The sequence below is a fragment of the Patiria miniata genome, unplaced genomic scaffold (assembly GCF_015706575.1).
Source record: "Patiria miniata isolate m_02_andy unplaced genomic scaffold, ASM1570657v1 HiC_scaffold_16, whole genome shotgun sequence".
In the NCBI taxonomy this organism is placed as follows: Eukaryota; Metazoa; Echinodermata; class Asteroidea; order Valvatida; family Asterinidae; genus Patiria; species Patiria miniata.
The window spans coordinates 7,909,261-7,934,171 of NW_024037054.1; the positions used below are offsets into that span (position 1 = coordinate 7,909,261).

The following is a 24,911-nucleotide window of genomic DNA, read 5'->3' on the forward strand; positions in this document are numbered from 1 at the left end:
GGTCCTAATCTTCTAAATCCACGTACATGATTGTCCGCACGTGAGTTTAGCAAATTGCTCTGAAGCCAAAATAAAATCTGGGGGGGGGGGGGGAAATGGTGTACAAACTGAACAACAACCTTCCCAGAGGAAATTAAGGTGCTATAAATTAAGTACTTCCCTTGGCATATTGGAATAAAGCATGTTTTTGAGTGGTAAATATAGCCCTAAAGGTTTTAGTTCATTGAGACTCATGTACTCTTTATGATTTCGCTTTTGTTCTTGTGGAATTGATTAAATCATGGAGCAATTACTGCATGTTTAGCCTGTGGCTGTTTCGCTTCGCCTTTGCAGTGTTTGCTTTATTTACGTAGGTGAACCACACATTTAGAACTTCATGGTCACTATTCGGTTACTCACACCGAAGTAAAGGATTATTTTGGGGGAATTGAGAATCGATTATTATCGATCGATTATTATCGATCGATTATCGATAATCGATTAACAGTTCAACACAGCTGATACAATGAAGTAATCGACTTAAGTTACTCAAATCCCATCTTGGGACAATCAAGAGTTAGCTAACATCGCAACAGCTTTAATTGTAGTACTCGTACTCGTACTCAAGTTCATTTTTCGTACTCTACTCGCTCTCATAGAATGTCCACTCATACTCGTACTCACAAGGAAAACAAATACCTGTATTCGCACTCGTTCTCATACTCGTGGCAAAGTACTCGTCCTCGTATTCGAGGGCCTACTCATGGCAATGTATCATACTCCCACTCGTGGAAATATGAGAATGTACTCGTACTTATATGACAACCTACTCGTACTCGTGGCACAGTGTACTTAATGCGACATCGATAGGACATAACATTGTATCAGATTTCACAGTTCGTGCATTAATCGAACGATGCCCTTTTATCTTGTCAGACACCCCCGTGATGTCCTGGAATAACCCAGCAGTGCGTGAACGCACGGTGCGGAACTAAAATGAAATTTCACGGCTCTTGATTTCCAACCAAATTTTGAAATACTTCTGAAAACCGACACAGCGGATGCCGGCCTGTTTAAGTGCCGTCTTTCCTGTAAATTCCACCAAATATTGCAGTAGGCATTATCCGACCCATCGTGTGTGTTTTGTTTTAATAATTGTTTATCTGCGTTTAAACGTTCATCGTTCAATCGGGGATAACTTTATGAAGGTCGTGGCGAAGTCAAGTGGCATATTTGGACATTCCATAGATGATATAGGAATGTGTTTTTGACCGCAACCATTGGATCATTGTTTTTTCAGTGTCCAAAGCAGGTGCTTCTCTGCAATCGCTGAGGTAGAAGACCTGTTTTGTGTCGACATAATGGGTCCGTATGGCAGGTGGGATCAGTATGGTTATTTGTATTGCTCTGTAGGAAAATAATCCTCTCTATAGCCCTGTCCGCACTGGACTTTTTTTGGTCAAACTAACCGAGACTATGGGTACTTTTCCCATTTTAAGTCCAGTGCGGACAGCCTAGGACGTTTTCCTCTCGGTTACTTTTCCTGAGTCCAGCGGTTACTTTTACTGGCCAACTGCTGCCCAGGAAAACTTCCCACGCGCCCAGGAAAACTGACCAGGTCACTTTTCCCGAGACGATAAGTCCAGTGCGGACAGTGTGAGTCGGTAAAAGCGGCTCAGGAAAGCGTACATCCGGCCCGAGCGCCCTGTTATGCATACAGAGACCGCACGAACCTGCACGTGCGGTGGCCGAACATTTTGTAGAAACACGCTGCAAGCGGTAAAATCTCGTTAAAATATATATTTCAACGGACAAAAATACATACACAGAGAAGAGAGATCACGTTCTGAGAATTAATTTGCAGAAATTCTCTTTCTCCACCGATGTATGTTATTTTTCACGATCCAAATTCGTCCTGATACGCTACTGTAGTCATGCACGGAACATCATGGTACGTCCGGTACCGTACGTAGGCCGTAGTCACTGGTTCCTGCCCACATCATAGCTTCGATTCTGTAAGCATGCGATGGGAACCAACGAATACTGATGGCACTGCTGCCGCACGGAACATCGTACAGCGGCATGGCTTCGACGACGTGCATCACAAAATGCGTCAGAATTATAGGCCTTTTCGTCAAGATTTAGCGTGTCAAGATGAAATAATATCGTGTAAACGATTATGTTGTGCATGCAAATGGCATGTGTAATATTACTGTGCGTATCGGCGGCTGAAAATGTGATCGGCAATTTGTTTTCTGTGTACGGTGAGTCATTTTACTGACACTGTGACAGCTCGGTTACTTCTCCCACGCGGTCTGGGTAAATTTTCCCGTGTCGAAAGTCCAAGTGCGGACAGTGGTCACATTTGACCATTTCTCATTTTACCATCGTCTCGGTAAAACCTTCCAAAAAAAAAGTCCAGTGCGGACAGGGCTTATGTGTGGTTTACAATTTCTGATATGTTTATGAATAAACATAATATCGGTCAATGACGTCATAAAATAATCGGATAGGCTGCCGTAAAAAAAAAACACTGATGAGATACTAAGAAAGTCCTGATAAGCTATTTGGTTTACACTATGTTTTTATCGACGATAAAATAAATAGGAAACTTTTAATCCGGAGTTTGATTGCCGAAGCAATTTCAAAGGAGGTTACTGTGATATTTTTTATTGAGACGTGCAAAGCGTTATTGGATCTTAACTGTGGTTGGGGATGAATATTCAACAAAGTTCGAGAGGCCAAATGTGTGAAGGGAAAGTCCTTTTTTTTAGATTAAGGAAAAGCTTAGTAATAACCGAAATCTCGTACTTTTGAGCTCGTATAAGAATTAAGAAGTATATACTTGTCCATAAAAATTTGCACTAATGTATTTTTATAAACACTGCATACTCAGTTCTGTACTCGGGTGGGACTCAAACCCACGACCTCCTGCTTACTAGTGCAGGCGTCTAGTAAGCAGGAAGTTGTGGGTTCGAGTCCAACCCGAGTATTCAGTGAAGGGCAAAACCCAACATTGAATTTACATCACTCCGATGCAAATTCCATCTTATGCATAGATTGATCTAATGCTGTCGTTTTATCTTAATATTCATTATGTCCGAGTTCGTAACACTAATAACAGGATTTTACGTACACGTACTTAAACTTGTCTTTCCGAAACTAGAACAAAATTTAAACTGATCAAAAAATAACACGAGACGAGTACTGCTTCCTATCGATGTGAAACATCGTTACTCACAGAACCGAGAAATACTTTTCTTTTTGCTTATCAGTCACTGTCAGATGAGTGTCATTGCTTTTTGATTTTGAAGTTGTGCTTGCCACCACACCCTTCGTGCTGGGATGTGCCACAGTTTCAGACAGATACTCCCAAAGGACTGATCTGCTTTCTGTCCAGTAGGGCGAGGCCTAATTCTCCTGAACGGGTTCACGTATGCTTCACCCATGGGAAGCATCGAGATGTACATGTAACGGGAAACCATCAATTGAGAAATAAATGCTCGTATTGTCTTTAGCAAGTCCCAGTGGTACGATGCGCACAGGATCTCGAGGTTATTCATTTATGTCAACTGTTTGACTATGGGGAGTTGGATTTGCTCATCAATTATCTGCTGCAGGCGATCGACGACATTATGGTGCTGTCAACGGTTGTAGGGCGGGCCTTGGTCATTGTGTTTTAACATTGAAAGGTTTGAATTTAAGCGTTTGAACGAATGAGGTGTTGAGTTTTTATTGTTTAGTTTATAAACTTAACATTGAGTCCTTCGAAAGGACACGTTCGGGAAACGTTTCATCCACGTTTGTTGACTGGTGGTTTGTTCTGAAAAAAACTGAAGTTTTCGTATTTTCTGCTTCGGTCATTTGTAAGTCCAGTTGGGGTTCAGTACTTGAACTTCATTCAGTCTAACGTTCTTGGAACATCTTCCTTTACATAAATATGAGATCAGGACTTGTTTTCGTAAGAGTGCGGCCTTCTAAACGTCTATTGTGCCGTTATGTTTATGAAGCCAACGCTCTACTTCGGAATGTTGGGTGTTTCTTGCGCGTCCTTGATGGTCTAATCTTAATACAACTCATGTGTGGTAATTTTTTTTTTTTTTCAGCTGCAGTTGTTTTTTATAAGTCCATTCTTGCGTGCATTATTCAAACTTCAATAAAGCTATGCTCTTGTTCAAAGTTTACATGAATGTGAGAAATTGTGAATGAAGCGAATGATTTCGTTAGGGTAACGACATACACGTACGTCAATGCTTTTGACGTCATTAAAGATTCGCTTCGCTTTCGGTTTCCCACGAAGTACGAACCGGCTTGTTAGACTTAGCACAAGAGTCACACAATGGTGTTCGAAGGACAATCAAGTCTGGAAATGAGTCTATTATGGACAGCAGGGACCTATGGCCTGTGTTTTTATCCCAGAGAATAAAGCTGATATTGTTACAGGTTTCTTTCATTCTCTTTCTTTTGATTATGTGAGAGGTTCGCTGCAACAGTGCAGTAATCTTGCTGAAACCAGAATCAAATGTGATTTTCACGCTGGTATACGAAGTATATGTTAACAGAGCTTTTATTCTTCGACTTTTTTTTTTGCAGCTCTGCCCATGGCGCTAAATTTCCCAATTGACATTTGTTCTGAGGGTTTAAGTTGTCAATACGACTGTATTATGGTTGTGTTGGACGTGTATTGAGCTGAAGTATTTTGTTCTCTTTCGTGGCCGCGGGCACTGAGGCCACGCACTGCTGCGAGCCTGTCAGGGCTGAAAGGATGTGCCAGCCCGCCAGATCTCGCCGCAAGATGGATCATCCGAGCGATTTTCGATAAAAAAGAAATCGGCATTGAAAGGAGAAAACAACTACAGAATGGCCGGTCGTGACTCACCGAATACTTTGAAGGGATCGACAACCAGATTCCAACCGGCAGGGGAAAAAAATACCAACTGAAAAGCAATAAATGGGAAAAAAAGAAAACCACAAAAATTGCATTGTCCTCTTTGGAAAGAAACCTTCCCAATTGTTATGACACCAGTTTAACCTCAATTTTTGATGGGTAATAAATGGGCATGTTCACGCACGAGAGATGTGGAATACAGAGTAAAGTTTGCGGTCTCTTCTGTAACAAGTAAAGTGGAACGGGAGCGGTATGCTGTGACAACCCATGCGATGAAGATAAAAGTAAATTTAAGTAATTGGCTATGGAGTTACAATAGTTTTTAAAATAGATTTGACCCTGAGATTCCATTCCAAACTGGCCACTTTTATCGGGTGTACGTGTAGTGCGTTTGTTGTGACATACAAAAGTTGAAGTTAAGTCAATTCGAACTCATATTTACTTTCATGATTCTACGGTGGGATCAAAGGTGAATACACAATTTACTAAAAAAAAATTATATAACATATGATTATGAACTATATTAAGCAGTGAGAGTAGGTAGATTGCAACAATATCATCATCAACAACATCAAAAGCGTCATCATCTTCAACAACATCAACTTAATCGTCTACAAACAACAACATTGTCATCTTCTACTACAACAACATCATTATTATCATCATTCCCATCAACAACAGCATCATCATCATCATCATCATCAACAGCATCATCAACAACAAACAATAATAGTATCAACAACAACAACAACAGCACCATCATCTTCAACAGCACCACCAACAACAACAAACAATAACAGTGTCAACAACAACAACATCAACAACAGCTCTGTCATCTTCAACAACAACAACAACATCATCAGCAACAAACAATATCAGTATCAACAACAACAACAACACCAACACCACCGTCATTGTCATCATCAGCAGCAGCAGCATCAACCGCATCATCATCTTTTACAACAATGACAACATCATCAGTACAAAACAACAGCATCAGTCTCTTCAACAACAACATCATCCTCTTCAACAATAAACAACAACATCAAACGAACAAAAAAAACAACGAAACAATTTTTATGACTTCAATCAAAATGTGTCTATAAATCCCATGTCATTGACTATTCACCTGTGTGTCTGGAAATGGGTCACAGCCAGGTATGTTGCGTATTACAAGTAATTCATATTGATAGACGCATATTCCATTTGGGACTTGTCAAAGTCCGGAAATCGAAGGAAAGTGGCAATATGCACACCATTTGGCGGGAAATTAGAGGCTACACGTTTAACGCAAACCTTATCCACTCGCTAATTGGTATCGGCAGTTTTGCCGAAGTTTATTTCCAGAGTCATGTTGCCTTAAAGTTAATGTCTCTTTTTTTCCTCGTGTCTGATTATTTTCCTGATAGGAGACAGGGCTAAATGTGACAAGGAAGGGGAAGTGGTGACGTTGCCGATCTTGTTGGGGAACCCGTGCATTCAGTGTGTCTGCAAGGTGAGTACAACAAGAGTTATTGTACAAACTGATTCAAATATCTACACGCTTTTGAAACTAGGGGCGAGTTAGGAAGTCAGGTTGGCCTAGTGGGCGTTTCCTCCCTGTGTCCCGGGTTCGATTCCCATCCAGGCCCACATGTGGATCAATTCTGCTTCTCAATCCCAGTCCTTGCCTGATTCCGTGAGTTTTCTCAGAATATCCTGTTGGGATTTTACCTCAAATTATACAACAATTCTTCTACTCAGATGGTCTTATGATTTCGAGCTACAAATGCACGCGTACTTTTTGGAGCCCTTGTTTCCATTGCCAGATGAAAGATAACAAACAGTAATAAATAGCAAAGAATAGTAAAATCACAAACCGTAAAACCAAATGACAGAAACGTTTTGACCCAGTCACGGATCAGCACACGGCTACTGCATATATTTCTCAAAGGGCCAATAACCTGTCTCTATTTTATACACTTACACGACTTGATGTTCCACGACCTGTTTCCATTCCAAACACAGCGAATAAAAGTGCATTTCCTTCCCCCTTTTTCTATGACAGTCCCATTCCAATTTGTTAATGGATTGTGAGAGAGCTGGCCCCTAAGGTACTTCTCTCGACTTGCTGCAGAGAACGGGCAATTCTTGTTGCCAGTTTGTTCCCCTGGGCGAACTGTTCTATTTTGAGACTGTCGCCGAATACATTTCACTTGACTCGCAGTCAATCTTTTAATGAGCTTGGTTTCAAAATGTGGTTGTGTTTCACAGATAAGGGCGTGAGGTCATTATTTCCGATGGATTTCTGGTTGGGGGAGGGGCATGTATTCAAACTCTTTTTTTTCACCCAATCATTCATGACAACATTTGTTTATACTAACTTGATTATTTGGTTCAGAATAATACATGTATAGGCCTACAAAAGGTACAAAAGTACAAAAGCTCACGGAGCAGAACAGAAACAGTAGACCCTTATATCAAAATTCACCCATTCATAAGTTCTTTTGTGTATGTTGTAAGAAACATTTGAGTTACCATTTTCCTCACCACTTTAGGCACTGTAGTTGCCGCCCTTTATGTGTAATAAGGTAAAATCACATCACCAGAACTAATGTTTTTAATGTATGATGATGTAGGCCTAATGCTAGAACTGCTGATGTATTGTGTATATGACTATAAGCGAAACATTCTTGGCATAAAAAGAGCAACGGTGTTTCAGTTCTGATGTTGAAACATGACGGATGACATGTGAGTCAGGTTTGTACATCGAGAGGAGAGTCAACTCAACGATGGATTAGCAACGCAAGAGCAAGCAGAAGGCGTCACGTTGCCCAACAGTCAACGACCACACGCGAAGTGTTTTCCCTTTTTTGTAATACATCATACAACTCTCCTCCACTCTTGTACTGTTTCAGGCCTCAAAGCCCTGCAGTGTCATGTCTGGACCACAAACTCTACAAATCCATGTGTATCTTCCCTCCAGTAAGCTCCCTTTTGGGAGCACTAATTACAAGGAGAGAGGGGGCCGGAGTTTAATCCGATCAGCCTTTATCAAGTCAGCGTTTTATTGTGATGATACCATTCGTGTCTGTTTTCTTCAAGATCTCCGAGTTGAAGATAAACATATGGCTGTCGCTTTTCTGACAGCGGAAGGGATTTGGGTTTGAGTCACAAAATGCTCGGTGCGGACAGGAACTGTGATGACGTAATCATGACGTCAATTGTGAACGTTGGAACACCATCCATGTTGGATTACATTGCGTGCTGACTGTTATTATTATTAATATTAGTAGTAGTATTTTTAAACCAGGGCGCGCCATCTTTGTATATGTTTGCAAAACCCCTTGTGACTTAGTTTTTCGATAAAATGGTTCATTTGGGTCTTCAAGGTTAAGTATTAAACTGGGGATAAAATTATTTGTTTCCCTTCAGAATGGTGTTATTATATGCGAGCGGGAAACATGCCCAAAGCTGGATCAGTGCGCCCTCATATTTACTTCACTCGGGAAAAGTTGTTGTGAAAAATGTAAAGGTGAGTTTTACAACAGAATTTGAGAAAGTGATCAAGTTTTAAGGACATTAAAACTGTAACAACAAGAGACAATATACCTCCAAGCTTAACATGCTCATTAAATTGGTCCGATAAAGAGCATGTTATCATCGAATGTGCTTAATTTAATTATTTCTGTTCATCACTTTATTTATATTTTGTTGCTTAAAGTTAATGTTTAATCAACATTTTGTGAAACAGGACCTATTCTTCGCTTAAAATTTTGAGCAAAATTACACCGAGCAGTCAGCCATATGATTAGATTTAGTGCTTTGTGAGTCACTGTTATTTTTATCCTTTCCTCTGAAAAGTTTGTAGATATAACGGGGACGATTACACGAGTGGCCAGCGGTGGAGCGCGCATAACGACCCCTGTCAACAGTTTGAATGTCGAGTAAGTCGATTATCTCGGATTATGTCAAATCTCCGTGTTAATCCCTTTAAGCTCCAACTAATACCTCTAAGCTGTGTGCTAATCTTTGTTGCTATTTCAAATGTTCAATTTCAGTGTCTGTTTTTTTAATAAGGAAATAATTTAAAAGGAAGAGTTTAACTCAAATATATATTCGCCCACTGATTTGTTTTAAAGAAATTTAGTTCCTTATTTGGAATCAAGGAGATTTACGTAAATGGAGTAATTCTCAATTCTGAATCATTAGTCAGTCACAAGTCGGTTTCCAAGTAAGGTCCAACATAGAAGGGATGAATGACAGAAAAACTTGTGTCTAGTTCATGTGAATAGCTTGTTATTGGATTTCATAATAGACGGTTTGCGATGACTTGTGATGATAGTGATGACTTGTTTGATTACTTTTGATTATGTGATGCCTTATGATGACTTGTGATGACTTGTGGTTACATGTGATGGCTTGTGGTGACTTGTGATTGACTTGTGATGACTTGCGATGACTTGTGATGATTGTGTTATGTCTAATGGTGACTTTTGATGACTTTGATGACTTGTAAGAAACTTACGATGACTTGTGATAACTTGTGATGGTCTGTGATGACTTGTGATGATTGGGTGATGTCTTGTGATGACTTGTGATGTCTTGTGATAAACTTACAATGACTTGTGATAACTTGTGATGGCCAGTGATGACTTGTGATGATTGTGTGATTTCTTATGATGACTAGTAATAAACTTACGATGACTTGTGATAACTTGTGATGACTTCTGATAAATTTACGATGACTTCTGATAACTTGCGATGGCTTGCGATGACTTGGGATGATTGTGTGATCTCATTTGATGACTTTTGATGACTTGTGATGACATGTGATCACTTATGATGACTTGTGATGACCAGCGATGGCTTGTGATGGCTTGTGATGACTTGCGATGACTTGAATGTAACTCTGTTGTAATCCAATTGTATTGTTATGGCTTTCTTGTTCACAGGAAGGTGTATTGACTGCCTCGCGGACGCAGTGTGTGGAGGCATGCTCAAACCCAGCCATTGTACCGGGCGAGTGTTGCCCTGTATGTCCAGGTAGGATCGGTAGATGTGTCATTGGTAGTTTATAACAATCTTCCCACCTATCATTTCCTCCCTAGTAGATCCAGGAGGGGGCTTAGGGGTGGAGGCCCCGCCCCTTCCCAAATTAGCTCGGTTAATCGTCTCTTGTATAGCTCATTGTCTTCGGATATTGTGGTTCTAGCATCAAAACTTAAAAAGCTGAATGGCTTCTTAAGCTTTGCTCTTAACACGTCAGCGCCCACCCCCCCCCAAAAAAAAATTTCTGGATCCGCCCCACCCCTCCATATCTCCCAATATGCCATACAGGTTTGTATAGCCATGAAATCGTGGCACAATCCATGAAATAGATTTTCCTCTTTTTTTGCTGGCATTCGGCAGATTTCTTTCTCAGTTTGCAGGGGTTTCTTTATATAATGTAGTCACACTTGTGAAGCAAGCCCTGTTTTGGAAGAATGGTTGCCAATGATGTAACACCAGAGGGCGCTTTTTTTATTTTACTATTCTGTTATGTATTTTTGTTTACAAGTCCACTGTATAAGAAGAAAAGGGGAGGTGGTCGATGTCACATGAACGTTCCAAATTGGCAGGTTAGCGCCAACTTGTCGCGGTGACGTCATTACGCGTGACGTAGTGAAATTAATTGATGCTTTTGAACTCTTTAACTCTTTCATCTGGTCTATAACCAGACACACTTTGCTGACAAGAACTTTTTAACAGGCTGTAAAGTGGGGATGGTTATACTTGAAATAATAATAATCAAACACTTTGCGTTCCAAAAACAGCTCACTGTCGTCAAATGATGACGTAGTCTTGTACAAGAGTCGTTCATTACAACCGCAATTTAGCTGTAATGGTCCAGTTAACGAGGCTTCAAATCTCTGTTACCTACATATTTTTTTAAAAAATGGATGTCTAATATTAAAAACGTATCTAGACTGTGCCTTATATATAGAAACACTTTGTTGATGACGTCATTAGAATGGTGACGTGACGACGAAAGAGCGTAGCGTTCATCGTTGAACGCAGTTGAACTCTAAACTCATTGAATTGTAGTGTTGCTGCATGTTGATACTTGGCAGAGTGGTTAATGAAGAACGTGCCAAACGTATTCAGAGGCGTTGAATGCTTCTCAGTTTTCGATTGTGATTGAGTTTTTTTGGTCACAGCGGTGGAAGCGGATGTCCTTTTGTCAATCTTGTTTTGCTTTTGTGATCTGATATGACAGAAGTTTATCTATGAACTTTAAATAAAAGGATGAGCGCTGGACGTGTTTATCCTATTACAATCGTTTCAGAATGATTGATCTGTGGTCAAAATTAAACCCCTTGGAATTAATAATACACTACAGGTCATTCAACTTGGGAGATGTGCGGCAGTCTTATATTTCTGGGCAATATTTACTTTTAGTGATAGTTCATTTAAAGCAAATTCATTTTTATAACATTAATAAACGAAAAGGTAGATATAAGTATCGAAAACTGGGCTCAGTTCACTTTGTATATACATGTACATCCATAGCCTGTTATGTGTTTAAAATTAAAGCATGCAGCGACTTCGTGTATAGGCCTACATTTTCTTCAAGGGAGCGTGTATATTTACTAGTCATTTATCAGTGAAAGCAATTTCATTTTCGCACATTATAAACGAACATGCAGTCGAGGAAGATTTAATAAAAGCTACCAAAAAAATCCAGGGTGTACGTACGGAATTGTAATTATGCATGGATATATTTTCTACACTTTGAAATGACTAACCAGCTCTACTGACATAACATATTCCTTAGTGGTTAAAACCAAAGACCCAATTATTTCATTCCTCTATAAAAAGCTCAGCCCTCAGGGAGTGGACCCCTGCCACCACATGTTCCCCACATCGCGCCAAACCACCGAATAAGCCCTCGATGGCTGATATCTGTCAGTGCTCTTACTTTATTACTCAACCGTACTTCTCTTTTGCCCCAGCAGAGTGTTCCTTTGAAGGGAGGCGTTACGCCGAGGGAGCGACCGTTAGGTCTGCTGCTGACGCTTGCGTTGAATGCACGTGTAAGGTACGCTTTAAGGCTCCACATAACGATACAAAATTTGCAGTTTCCTCCCGAGTAATCGAGTGCAAATTGATATCGCATACAAAACCCGTGAAGGCTTCTTCAATTGTTTTTTCAGTTAGGTTTCAATATTTTTTGTGATTTCAATTTTTAAAACTGATTGAAGATTTGACTAGAATCTGGTTAAACCCGACTCTTATAAAGTACAACAGATAGGGACTGTTTTGGAGAACCATTCACACGTGCGGATTAATATCTAAGTATGTCATGACGTCACAGCATGTAAAAATAACAACGCTTTCCATGCTGTTTGAAATAGGGGAAAACTCATTTCAGGCAATTAAGCGGAACTGATTGAACAAGGTTGTTTACAAAGTGATTGAAACTTTTGAGAGTCCACAGTAATTCCACCTTCAACGCACTTGTTTTTGCACGTCTGGAGACACGACCGCCTTTGTCCCAATCCAACCTGCAATCAGCGGCTCATCTTTTAAGTGCGGGTATCAAGGGATTTGGACTGGCACCTAGATCTGCCTCATCTTAAAAGAGGGTGTTTGTGAATCACGTCCTTGGACTTGACGGCACCGTTCAGATGGTACCGATTTCCCCAGTTTTACCCCGGAGCCACGCTAATCCTCATCCCTACCGTTCCTCACTTCGCGGCAAACTTGGCAGAAGATTCCCCATCGCCTTCCTCTGTTGACATTGAGCAAGGGAAGTGTTTCTTGTCCGCATTTTTTTCCTGCCACCTCTGTTAATGTAACAAGAATTATTCACTTCCTCCCATCCAAACTAGAAATCTGCTCTCACCTGTCTGCTAACATTTAACTGACCTTGGGAAAAGGAAGTTTTTCTTGTCTTTTTTTTATTCTTTATGTTAATGAAAGAAAACCCAATTATTTATTTCCTTCTTTCTAAACTAGAAATCTGGTCTAACGTGTCGACGGCTCATGTGTCCGGTACTCTCGTGCCCGAAAAATCAACAGAAGACGCTGCCGGGGAAATGTTGCCCAGAATGCGCGGGTAGGTCAAAGCACTCTGGTTTTTAAACAGCCGTTTCCTTTAACTGTGCCAACTCTTGAAGAAGTCATGATTATCTGTCACCGTGTTCTTATGAAAATGTGAGCTAAGAATTTCGGTTTATGGAGAGCACAGCTTTGGTGACGTAGAGTATACGTCATGTCAAATGGCTTTCGTTATTGATAATCTGAGAGTCTTCCGATAATCGCATCTCTTTTATTAAAGACAGCCACTTCACATGGTGTATCCATGAGGTTTTTGTTTTGCTTTTCCTGTGTCTCTCTTCCATTATTTTCAACTCCATCTTGATAGTGTATCTATGGAGTCTTTGGTAGGCCTAACTGTATGCAGTGTGTAGCAGCCACGAAGTTACATGTATCTCAATGTAATATAATATTACGATGAGAAATCGACATGCCGCAAAACGTACTTTTTTTTTCACTCGCAAAGTATGGCTCAAAATTATGACCTAAATCAAATGGCATGTCATCAAATCATTAATCTTCTGAATCAGTCATGTTTGCTATCAATAGAAACTTATGTAGAAGAAAAAAATATAAGCCTATCATCGCGTAATAACATATTGGCCAATAGCTGTCTTTTTAAATCAAAGAAAATTTTGGGGAAAACATAATTGCGGACATTAAATAGCTTTCAGCACCCTTTGCTGTTGTGTTGTAAATGCAGTACACGCACAGTGCCATGGAGCATTTGGATGTGGTTTAAGGTCAATACACTTTTAACACAGGAAATAATGAAAGATTGAATTATAAAAGCTTAGGCAGTTAACCGTCTCTCGATATAAGTGTTTTGCACTATGCTGTCATGCTGTCCTGGTTTCCCATATTTTCGTGTTGTGGTTGTTTTGAAATTGATTACCGACACATGCATAATGGCGGTTAATCTTTGCATGATGAAATGGTCTTCCTATCCAGCACCAAGAAAAGTCTTCGATTTGGGCCACCGATGTTTGTTCGGCTCAAGTGTTTTTGATGACGGGCAAAACGTCTTGGCAGAGAAGTGCACGAAGTGCGTTTGTCTGGTAAGTGTTTTGATGGTTGTAAATCCTGTGTTGTTGTGATTCAAGAGTTACTAGAGTTGACACAGACGGAAGGAAGCATTTTTTTCTCTCCACTTTCACTTTTAGGGTCATGAGGTTAAGTAAAAAATATCCGGCTTGAAAGAAGACTACAAAGCCCACATAAATCAGACGCCTTGAGTCACACTATAATTATCTGTTGTGTGTATACACGAAGATTGTGATTTCACCTTGAGTTTTTTTATGACAAAAGGTTGAAAACATAATAGTTGTGCATGCATAATTGTTGTTTCACTTTTGGGCCAGTTAATTCTTATTCGTCGCACAAGATTAAAAAGTGGTTTGCACAGATTTTCACTTTTTAGCCTGCCAATTTTAAGTCTTGTTTATCGTCAGAACTGAACAAAATTAGTTCCACTTTGGCCAACAAAGTCCGAAGTCTTGTTTGTCGTACAGGACACTGAAGTGATTTCCATTTGAAGTTGTATTTTTTGCCTGCCAGATTTAAGTGTTGTTTATCGCACAGGACTCGAAGTTTTTATATCAGAGTTCCGCTTTTCGTCCTGCAATATTTTTAGTCTTGTTTGTCAAACAGAACTTGATGCGGGTGTTCGCAACTGTAGTTCCGCCATTTCGATTTAGTTATTCTCAGTCATGTATACGATTCGATGATAAGTTTCACAGAAGTTCATTTTTGGCCATCTAAATTCTCAGTCTTGCTTGTCATGTAGGATTCAACAATACTTTTCAGATTTGTACTAGTCCATTTTTTGTGGCCAGTTAAGTTCTCAGTCTCGTTTGTCGTACAGGACTCGACGGTAGTTTGCCAGAGGACAATCTGCGAAGCAGAGCTGGACTGTCCGTCGGGTGATGTTATTCACGTCGAAGGAGAGTGTTGTCCCAAATGCAAACCAAGAGCTTGTGGATATGCTGGCAAAGTATATCAGGTAAAATAAATAAAACAACAGACTTGAAAGGACGTTACCCAATCTTAGGCTTCAGTTTCAGTTTCGGCTTCAAGCTATTTTCTAGGTTTATGACATTGGCAACTCCGGCTCAATAACGGTTCATGTTCTGATGTATAGGACAATCCACAAAAGATAGGTCTATCTCTTGGTTAGGAACATCACATCTCTTACCGTGAGGCCAAAGTTTGCATCATTTTCATTTGATTCAGACGTTATGGCTTCAAAATAAAGAGCCCAAGATGGAAGTCGAAGCTAAGACGAAGCCGAAATTTGGAAAACACCCGCTTAAAGAATGCAACCTGTACATATAAGAAAATAAAAAATGGGATAAAAGACTCTATGTGATGACATGGACCCTGTATTATGGGCCCTATGAAGTTTGTATGAAGTTTGTTTCCATTTTATGATGTTTGTGTTAATGAATCATTCTAAAGGAATATTTAAGACAATTGCGATCTCTAAAAAAAAAATGTGTTTGTGTAATGTCTCTTCAAGATCACCACCTGGCAGAACTGTGGTTTGGAGTGACCTTCGCCCCCTTAAATAAACTGATGTGTCCTCTTACACAAACATATTTTTTTACGGATATAAGTTTTAACAACTTTGATACAGATTTTCCTGTTGTGTCTAGTTGTGTTCATTAAGCGATCTGATCGAATCTTGTTAGTTTCGTTTGGGAGCTAAAGAAAGGGCAAGGGGCGAAACATAAAACGACATTTCAAAGGGTGACAAATTTCTTTCTTTTCTTTTCAATTCGTGGTTTATTGATTACGTCCAAATATGATAACAACAAAGCGGAAGTCCGCGGCGCGACCACACAATAGGCTGACCGGGCCCGCCCCAATACACGAACGGAAAGCGACCTTTTCCCAAGTGCGTATTAGCACACGGTTATCGCAAAGAGATTCGAGTTGATTTGTGGGCAGTAGAGCAAGTTCCATTTGTAAAAGGTTACCCGTAACCGCTAGCTTGTTCGAAAGGTTCACTTGTACCCCAAGGCTAACCAAGCACACGGCCTTTTAGAATATACCCAGGATGTGCCAGCTAAACAAAACCCAGAATTCTCCTTAATACCATCACGATTTTTTTTATTAGTATTTGAGTGGAGAAGCCCAGTTTATAATTGCATTGTTTTGTTTTTTTGTATCACACGAATACCCATCTTTAATTTTCAGGAAGGGGAGATGTGGGCGCCACACGCTTGCGAAACGTGTCAGTGTGTGGGTGGCGAGGCGGTGTGCTCAACAGAAACGTGCCCAGCCACGCCAGATGTCTGCCAAAAGGTGAGATAAATTGATCCTTAAAAACCTCCAAAAATCAACCCCTACTATTGTCTCCTCAAACCCATCCCAACCCGTAACCTATGGGGTACTGGGCTCTTCTCTACTCGCTATAGTGGGCAGCGTTTCCATTTTTAGGTATAAAGCAATTTTGATTTCTGTGGGCGTTTTTCGTGCACCCGGTCGCGTGTTGGGCCCCGGGAACTGGGCTACGGGTTACCGAGCCTCGACTGGGGTATAGTAGTCTCCTTACGCTAATCGGTTTGCTTAAATGTCAAGGTGTTAAGCGGTGCAAAAAAATTAATTGATTCTGATATGTGATATATTCTTAAATAAGATCATATATTGCAATCATGGACCCGAAACGACTCTTGTATTATTGAAATTATTACCTCTGGATTTTCTCTTACTTTTTGTGTGCATGACAGAAAGAATTTTTTTTTTTGTCAGTCAGAACTCTGAAGAATATAGCAAGTCAGTGATGCGTTCCATACTGCAGTGATATTAATTTTTTTTAGATACATTGTTCTTCGCAATATGAAATGTAGTTTTGTGTTAAAAGCATAGAAATAACAAGTCGGTTTTGTGTTTCATTTATAAAAATCAAATTGAATTGTAGTTTACTTATATCTTTCAGAATCATGCTTTACGAGTACCGGAGGGCGAGTGTTGTTCGAAATGTATAGAAAGTAAGTGAAAATTTGCATGGCCATTGACAATCATGAAGATCTTGTGGAAATTGTGTATTCATATTTTGGGAAAAGAAATTGGGATAATTGTTTGGAACAAAATGGCCAAATGTTCCGAATAGTTCATTTTGGAATGTCATGGAGGCCTACTTTTTTAATTATTGTATTGATTATCTTGATGACAAGATCTTTGTGGCAAGATGTCGCTAAGACTTGTTTGTAGGGATATTCGTCCGTGCACGTTGCAAGCAGCTCCCGTTCTCTATAAAAAAAAAATCACTTGTACCGAACTGAGAATAATCACAACCAAGTGTGTCGCTCTACCTCCTGAACCAGCCGAATTTCCGCGGGAGGGCCGGGGGACTCATAAATTACACCCTCTGCGAAGGGGCGTTAGTGATTCAGGATGCTCCCATCCCAGAAACCTGTTAGAGAGTCCATCCCTTTTCGTTTTTATTATGCCGATCGGTATCCCGAGTTCTCTGAAAGGTAAAAGATGTTCCCCGGCAAGAGTCTTTTGGGGTCTCGATGTTGTGGCCGAGGAAGGATGTTCGGTTTAAGTAGGTGTCAAGACAGACACCTGGGAAGGATCACCAGGGGAGAACACCACTCGATCACAGGCTACTCAAAATTCTAATCGGTGGTCCGGCGGGAATTGGACCGGAGCCCAATTTCACGAAGCATGCTAAGCACACACTCCTGCTTAGAAATCTTCACGCTCAGCATTAAAAATGATGAGAACCAGTTGCGAGCAATGCAAAGCCCAGTACACTTTGGCTGGTATACATACTCTGTTCTTGCTTAGCAAGAGTTATTATGCTCAGTAAAAGAATATGCTTAACAGCTTTGTAAGGTTTGGAATGATAGATGGTCCCAAATTGTTCTGGTAGTGAGAATTAGTTCAAATCAAAGTGGAGGCTAGAAGGCGCTCGATAGTGTGAATGATAGAGGGCGTTCGATAGAGTGGTTGATAGAGGGCGCTCGACATAGTGGACGATATAGGGCGCTTTAGGCAAGAGTGCTTTCTTCTTGCTGACAAATTTCATATGCACTAAAGAATCCTTCATTTTACAAAAAACCGACTGTGTTCACTGATAAAGAACAAACAAGAAGATCAAACATGACAAAGTAAATTCAGAACAATATACATGTAGGCCCTACCTTAATATTTTGTTCCTTTCGTTACTCCAGAAAATGCTTTATGTTCCGTCTTTGGAGACCCGCACTACCGAACCTTCGACGGCCGACTTTTTAACTTCCAAGGAACCTGTAAATACATCCTGGCGTCAGATTGCGCAGACCGGACATTTACTGTGCGCGTGCGCAACGAGGGCCGACAGACCAGCAGTTTTGCCTGGACGAGGACGGTCTTCATTAGCATACTGGGTCACCGGGTCACGCTGATGCAAGATTACGCGGTGCGAGTAGACAAGCAAGAAGTGGCGCTGCCTTATGAGGTTCCCGAAGCGCTGAGAATACGAAGCGATGGGTTTTTGATTAGAGTGTCCACGAAGATCGGTAAGTTGTGACATAACCAACTTTTTTTTCTGTCAGTTCCCGGACATCATCCTTCAGCTGTTATATGAAATGTAAATATTTAAGGCACAAATATATTCACATATTAAAATGTGAAAAAAATATATATCTATTTAAAAAGTGTCATTGTTCTTCTCTTGCTATCACAAATGTGTATGTCGTTTCCTGGGAGTCTTTTTCATTGCTACAATTGGAAAGTATGAATCATAAACATTATGACGGAGTTATTAGGTCGAAATTGTTTTCTAAAGCTGATTGTGAAGAACACAACGGTGTCTGTCGCCCTCATGCGTCCGCATGTCTGGCCACATGATCACTTGGGGCACGTCAGTTACCGGCCCAATTTTATGGCTCTACTTACTCTAAGCGAAAAGTCCCTGCTAACTGTTTTAGAAAATTCCGTGCTTACGATAAGCGTATTTCACGGATTCGCGAGGAATTTTGGCTTCTGTGCATGCGTACATCCGTAACTATGGATTCTGTGCTTACTGAGGGATAGCACAGAATATTTCTGCTAGCGCGGTTAGCACAAAATGGTGATCGTAAGCACGGGATTCTGTGGTTAGCAGAGCATTGAAATTGGGCCATGGTCACAGCATTGTGCCGGCCATTTTTAAAATTAGCGCCGTATTTTAAAAATATAACTGCAAAGTCCAACGTACAGACTAAACTGTCTCCGTTCTCATTTATGATATCCGGAACGTGTCTTCTGACGACTGACAAGACGCCTCGTTCAGTCGTCAGCATTGTGGTAGCTATTGTTTAGAATGTCCGGATCATTGTTGTTGCTCCTTCTGCATTCTTATTACTGCGTAAATTATGTAAATAATCAACATTTGTGTGTTTTTATTAGGTCTTGAGGTCACATGGGACGGCGACAGCCTAGTGGAAGTTTCCATGCCGCCGGCTTTCAAAAACAAAGTCTGCGGACTGTGCGGAAATTACAACGGCAACCGGCTTGACGACTTCCAGCTCCGGCACGGCGCTGTGACCACGGACCCGGGGCTGTTTGCCGAGTCCTGGGTCTCTGGGAACAGGGACAGGTGTGCTAGGGCGCCCTCAACGACGCAGAGCGTGCCATGCGGTGATAACCCGAAGAAACGACTGAGGGCGCACCGAGAGTGCAAAGTGCTGAGGACCGAGAAGTTTCAGGGGTGCACTGAGGTGGTCGATATGTGGGTGTATTACAGGTGGGTTTTTCGTTTAAATTATGGTAATTTTAGCCGTTAGAGGGCGCACACAGATACGGTGTGCCCGTTGTGGCTTAGTTTTAAAATGGATTTGTTTAATATAGGCCGTACATGTACATGTAGTGGTTATTTTTAGCTTGGGATTACAGAATTATGGCCCTTTTCGATTTCTCTGTTACAAATTCCCTTTTGATATTTTGTCTCTTGATGCAGGTCGTGTATAACAGACATGTGTGAGTGCCCTAAACATAAACCTTGCTACTGCGAAGCGTTGAGGGCGTTTGTCAGAGCATGCCAACAAGAAGGGGTCGAGGTTGAACTGGACAGCACGTCCACTTGCACAGGTTAGTGACCTTTACTCTCCGTTGTTCATAAAAATACCATTGAGTTGAATTCAAACAATAAATTGGTTTTTATTATTGAAAGTACGTAAAGCATTATTTTTAAACGAAGCACTCTTTTAACATGGTGTAACTTGAATGCTTGCTGTAAAAAAATCCCAATTTTTCATTCCTTCCGTAGTACAAACGTGCCCAGAGGGCGCTGTTTTCGCCGAATGCGGAACGCCCTGCCCTCGCACATGCGCAAACAAGGACGAACCTTTCATCTGCGAGCGGCCGTGCGTCGCTGGTTGCCAGTGTCCGGACGGGCTTGTAATGCACAGGGATAGGTGCATACCAACGGCGGAGTGCCCGTGACGTCATCAGGGAATCAGTTGAAAGAGTTTTTCAAATTTTAAGATATGAATGGGAGGGGAGAACGACGAAAATTGCTCCCTGTTGCATAGCAACATAATCTTGTTTTAAACTTCTGTTTTGTTTCTACAAAATGTTTAACAGATACATACGTATACTACTCTGTGTCCCGCCTAGAAGTGCGCCCTCACACAATATTTATTTTACCCTTATTTATAATACACTTTCCAATTGACGATTATAGACTTACCGAATCAAAATCTAATAATGTACACTCCTAAGTCTAGCCATGAAAAATGTTATGAATACGTTTAATTATACAAATTAAATAATCGTTGAGTACCAATTTCACGCAGCTGCGCAGCCTAGTAATGACTATTTATGTAGACAAATTGAAATCTGTTGTTGATTGCTAATTACTGATTAAAGATGAAATTTGTTTATAAGATTTTCAAAAAAAAAAATATGTACACATCTTCTGCCAAGCAGCTTCGGCAAACTCAACTCGCTTTTTGTGAGTAATGCATACAAATATCTGACTGGCGCAGGTACGGACGACCTTTCTGTAGTACAATATTTGTACATGTAGTACATTGTAGTTTCTAATTGTCTTGTAGCGTCCCCATGCAAAGCATGCTCGGTTTTTTTTTTTAAGTGATTATTGAGCTAAGTTTAAGACAAGTTGCTGTCAACTTGTTGTATGCCTGAGGGTACTTTTGTGCTGATGACTGTAATGACTCGGGCTTTTTAATTACGTTGGAGTTGTCTGACATGCACTTCTCTTGTTATTGGCAAATGTTCACGGGTGTTTTGTCGACATTTCGTCTGTGTTTAACATGTCCACATGCAGTATTATTGTTTTTCCAAGTTTCGGCGAATGCGCCAGGGTTGTGCGTCATTTTGCGCCTGATTTGCACAGGAGTCGACTGTACTTCCAGGAAATAATTTCTTGGACTTTTCCAACAGTTTTTTTTCTGGAGATTTCTTGACAGGCATAAAAACGCACTGCCTCAGGTTGGATGCCATTATTGAAATTATGGGTTGGAGAATACACTGTGTTCATCTAGATTTCCATGCAATTAGCAGAGTTGAATACATGTATATGTCTAATGTTCTCGTGTAATGTTCTTGTGATATTTGAATCTTCGAGTTCCATGCAACTGAAACATATAGTAACACTCTGTTATACAACCAGCAGACCTCATACTTCATAGATTATCATTTTCGGTGTTCCTTTCGTAGACCAAGACCAAATTTCTTTTTTCCCAAACATTTGTTCTGCATAAATAATAGGTCAGCGTGCTTTAGCTACCTGTCATACCTCCCTTCAGTTCGCCCCTTGCAGATTTTAAATGAGCCATTTGTATATATGCATGAGAAATGGGAACTACCCTCAGGTGCCATACAGTAGGGAATCTTTGACGTTTGAGATCTGTTTTATTCAGATCTTGGCCGAATTTCAATTAGCTGCTCAACACTGAACCAGGAGGAATAACTGCTAAATCTCACGCGAGGAATATTGGTTCCGTTTCGTAGCTGAAATTAGTTTTGCTTAACAAAACCAAAATGAGCTTCATTTTTTTGGTCAATATCCCGATGAAAGTGGCACCAACTCTCCTGTAAAAAGTTAATTTTGATGCTATACTTAATGCAGCACCCAATATGCATCTAATGCAATGTTTCCTGTGTCAGGATTGAAAATGTAATTTAGCTTTAAGTGGTGATTAATTTGAGGCAAAGAATAAACGTACCGTAAGATTTAGCGGTGGTTCGCCCTAGGAGACAAGTAGAATATCTTAACACGTCCTGAAGACTTTACATAAAAATGTCCCCTCATTTTGGGCTCAGTGATGCCGAATGGTAGGCTAAGATGGTTGTAAGTATGTGAACGTTAGTTTTGGCATATAATTTTGGAATTATTGATTTTCCTTTTTGAGGTGATTTAATTTATTGAAAATCTTTACGGATGTTGGATTATTTTTCTGAAAGTATTTTGTGCGAATAACGCAAACAATTGTTCATGTACATGTACAATCCCTTTGTTGTGTTTTGTGTGTTTGTTTGTTTGTTTGTTTGTTTGTTGGTTGTTTGTTTGTTGGTTTTTACTTTCTGAATTATTGTGCTGCCAGTTATGGTTTCGTGGAAGTATCTCTTAAAAAATATTTACGAAAATAAATCGTGATAAATTGACACGGGAAGACAGCTGTGCTATTTTCAAATGAGACCTTTCCAAACGGGAAAAAGCTCAACAATGCATTTCTACCCCTTCCCTGAAAATTACCCCCCCCCTTCCCTTTCCAGGGTTCGTATTTTTCCAAACACGAAGGCAATTTCGGATACTGTTTATGCTGTCAGTCAGGTTATGTGTATTGGTCAACACGCCTCCAACTTTGTAAACATAAAGCATGTTAATTTGGTGTTTCGGGCCCTAAGCATCCATGTTAGCCCGAGATTTGCTTTAATGCCTGTTGAATATTAGTTCAACGAATGTTCAAAGAAGAATCTTTCAAGTGAGTAGAATTTTGCCATACACCAGATCGAGTATTAGTTGATTTTGTTACTTCATGTATTCTGTTGTGTTAAACAGATTGCCAAATGTATAGTCTTTTTTTTACAAAGAAATATGTTGATGTGAAGAGTGGTACAGAATCCTTTGTTAGGTGATAGTTTGTGCAATATTTGTGTATCATAACGTGTTTATATTTTTATTTCCTAGATATTTGTTTTTGGAATATGATATTCCCTGTAGATTTTACCGAAATATTTAATAGCTGTAGGCGTTGAAGTATTCTGAAAGAAGAAAGCTTTTTAATGTACATGTACAGGTATACAGATTGTGTTATTCAATTTTAATTGTTTATATTTGTAATGGGTATGTATAGCATATCTGTTATACCACCGATACGCTGCAGTATGCTTGGAAAGTTGTAATGTATACTCTACGTAAAGGAACTCTTACATAGTGACATTTCAATATCATTGTTACATTGTATTTTTATCGTTATTTATCATTTTCATATTAGGTTTAAGTTCTTTGAAGCTTCAAGTGTCGAACTCTCGCCTCTTCGATTTCTTATACTGCATTTTGCAATTCTCCAGGAGCCAATTACCTTTGCGCGGCAAATGTCAGTTGTGGCAATCACCTGTCATCTTCATGAACGTGTGATATGTTCACAGGTTTTAATTAATGTTTATTACGTTGCATTAAATGTGAACATCACATGGCCACTTTCTGCGCTATACCTGTAGCCAGCACTCTCATTCTAACCTTTTCGTTGGTGACCATTCTTTACATCATTGTAAGTCTATAAAACAGACGTCCTCAACAAAAAAGCAGAAACGTAAAAAGCACAACATCTTTACTCTTAACCCAGCTTGTGTTTTCAAGTTACTGAAGTATAGATTAATATAATTTCATTAAACAAAGTTTGATTCTATAACTTTTTTAGCCAAAGCCTGGTAGATGTTTCTTTTTAGAATGGAAAGTAACGACAATCTGGAATTTCTGTTCTGTTTAGTAGAATTTCTCTCTGTTCTATGTTTTAGAAACATTTTAAAATGGCCAAAGCAAAATTTCATTGATAAATGGGACCAAAATGATTGCAAAGTGTAGTGATGTAAAAATAGATACAGGTTCTTCAACTTGTCCTTAACATTTTCTTTAAAGGGACATTTTCATCTATATGGAATCACATTTTCGCGGGATTCACTGAAATTCTGTCCTGGTTTTCTTCCTTCGTTCCTTGGGCAACGAACATTGTGAATTGGAAAAGCGGTTTAAAAGTACGCTTCTTTTCTTTTACATGGAAACCGAATCTCGTTCATCACTGTAGCGCGAGTGTTACGTTGAAGTTTAAGAAAAAAAGTATTGTACATACATGTTTTTATTTAAAGAGAATAAACTTCCATATTTCACTGTGCAAAGGAAACATAATTGTCGGTGTTCGTACATTGAAGGTCTAAACGTTTTTAAATTTAACATACATATGTATAATTATTCCTCCATTTGATAGTTGAATAGGCATACGAATTTTTGTAGAAGGATTGGCACTAAAAACCATTCGATACGATACGGTTTGATTCGACTCAATTGGATTCGGATTCGATTATATTCTTTTCGACTCCAATGTTAATTACTCGAGTTGATTCGACTAAAAAACATATATTTTCACACATGACATGTATCAATGAAATCAAATTATATTAACAACAAGTGCATGTCGACTTCTCTCCAAAAAGCTTATCTTAAATGGCCTTAGTGCATCTTGAAAATTTCAATCCGAAAAAGAGCAGCTGATAATTTAAACAAACAAGAAACAACCAAAATATAATTTAAATGTAGAAGCGGGAGTCGTGAATATGAAATCGTGTGCTCTGATCTTATACCTCCGATCTAAATGCGAAAACGTGCAAAAAAGACCAACGCACGCAATTCTCCCTGACTCCCATGAATTTTAGCACCCGTCATTTTCCCCTTTGCCACCCTCCCTGACCCCTGCCCTGTCACTCATAACCGTCCCCCTGAAAGAGCAGAACACCGCGAAGGAACAAAATCCCCGTCCCCATCCGT

The 24,911-nt window shown here is 40.0% G+C and overlaps 1 protein-coding gene across 2 annotated transcripts in view; it reads left to right on the top strand.

Moving 5' to 3' along the window:
- The window catches only part of LOC119722863 (BMP-binding endothelial regulator protein-like), a 32,830-nt gene extending 8,631 nt beyond the window's left edge, over window positions 1–24,199 (top strand). The window contains exons 2-15 of one of the 2 annotated variants that reach the window (XM_038193251.1): window positions 6,277–6,362; window positions 8,282–8,381; window positions 8,711–8,793; window positions 9,802–9,892; window positions 11,842–11,927; window positions 12,848–12,947; window positions 13,880–13,986; window positions 14,793–14,930; window positions 16,127–16,234; window positions 16,869–16,920; window positions 18,112–18,438; window positions 19,310–19,646; window positions 19,860–19,990; window positions 20,169–24,199. In XM_038193251.1, the coding sequence (XP_038049179.1) occupies window positions 6,277–6,362; window positions 8,282–8,381; window positions 8,711–8,793; window positions 9,802–9,892; window positions 11,842–11,927; window positions 12,848–12,947; window positions 13,880–13,986; window positions 14,793–14,930; window positions 16,127–16,234; window positions 16,869–16,920; window positions 18,112–18,438; window positions 19,310–19,646; window positions 19,860–19,990; window positions 20,169–20,344 (1,922 nt within the window). In that variant the 3' untranslated portion in view covers window positions 20,345–24,199. The remainder of the gene's footprint in view (window positions 1–6,276; window positions 6,363–8,281; window positions 8,382–8,710; window positions 8,794–9,801; window positions 9,893–11,841; window positions 11,928–12,847; window positions 12,948–13,879; window positions 13,987–14,792; window positions 14,931–16,126; window positions 16,235–16,868; window positions 16,921–18,111; window positions 18,439–19,309; window positions 19,647–19,859; window positions 19,991–20,168) is intronic. The other variant, XM_038193252.1, reaches the window with a different exon arrangement.
- Window positions 24,200–24,911: the final 712 nt, after the last annotated feature.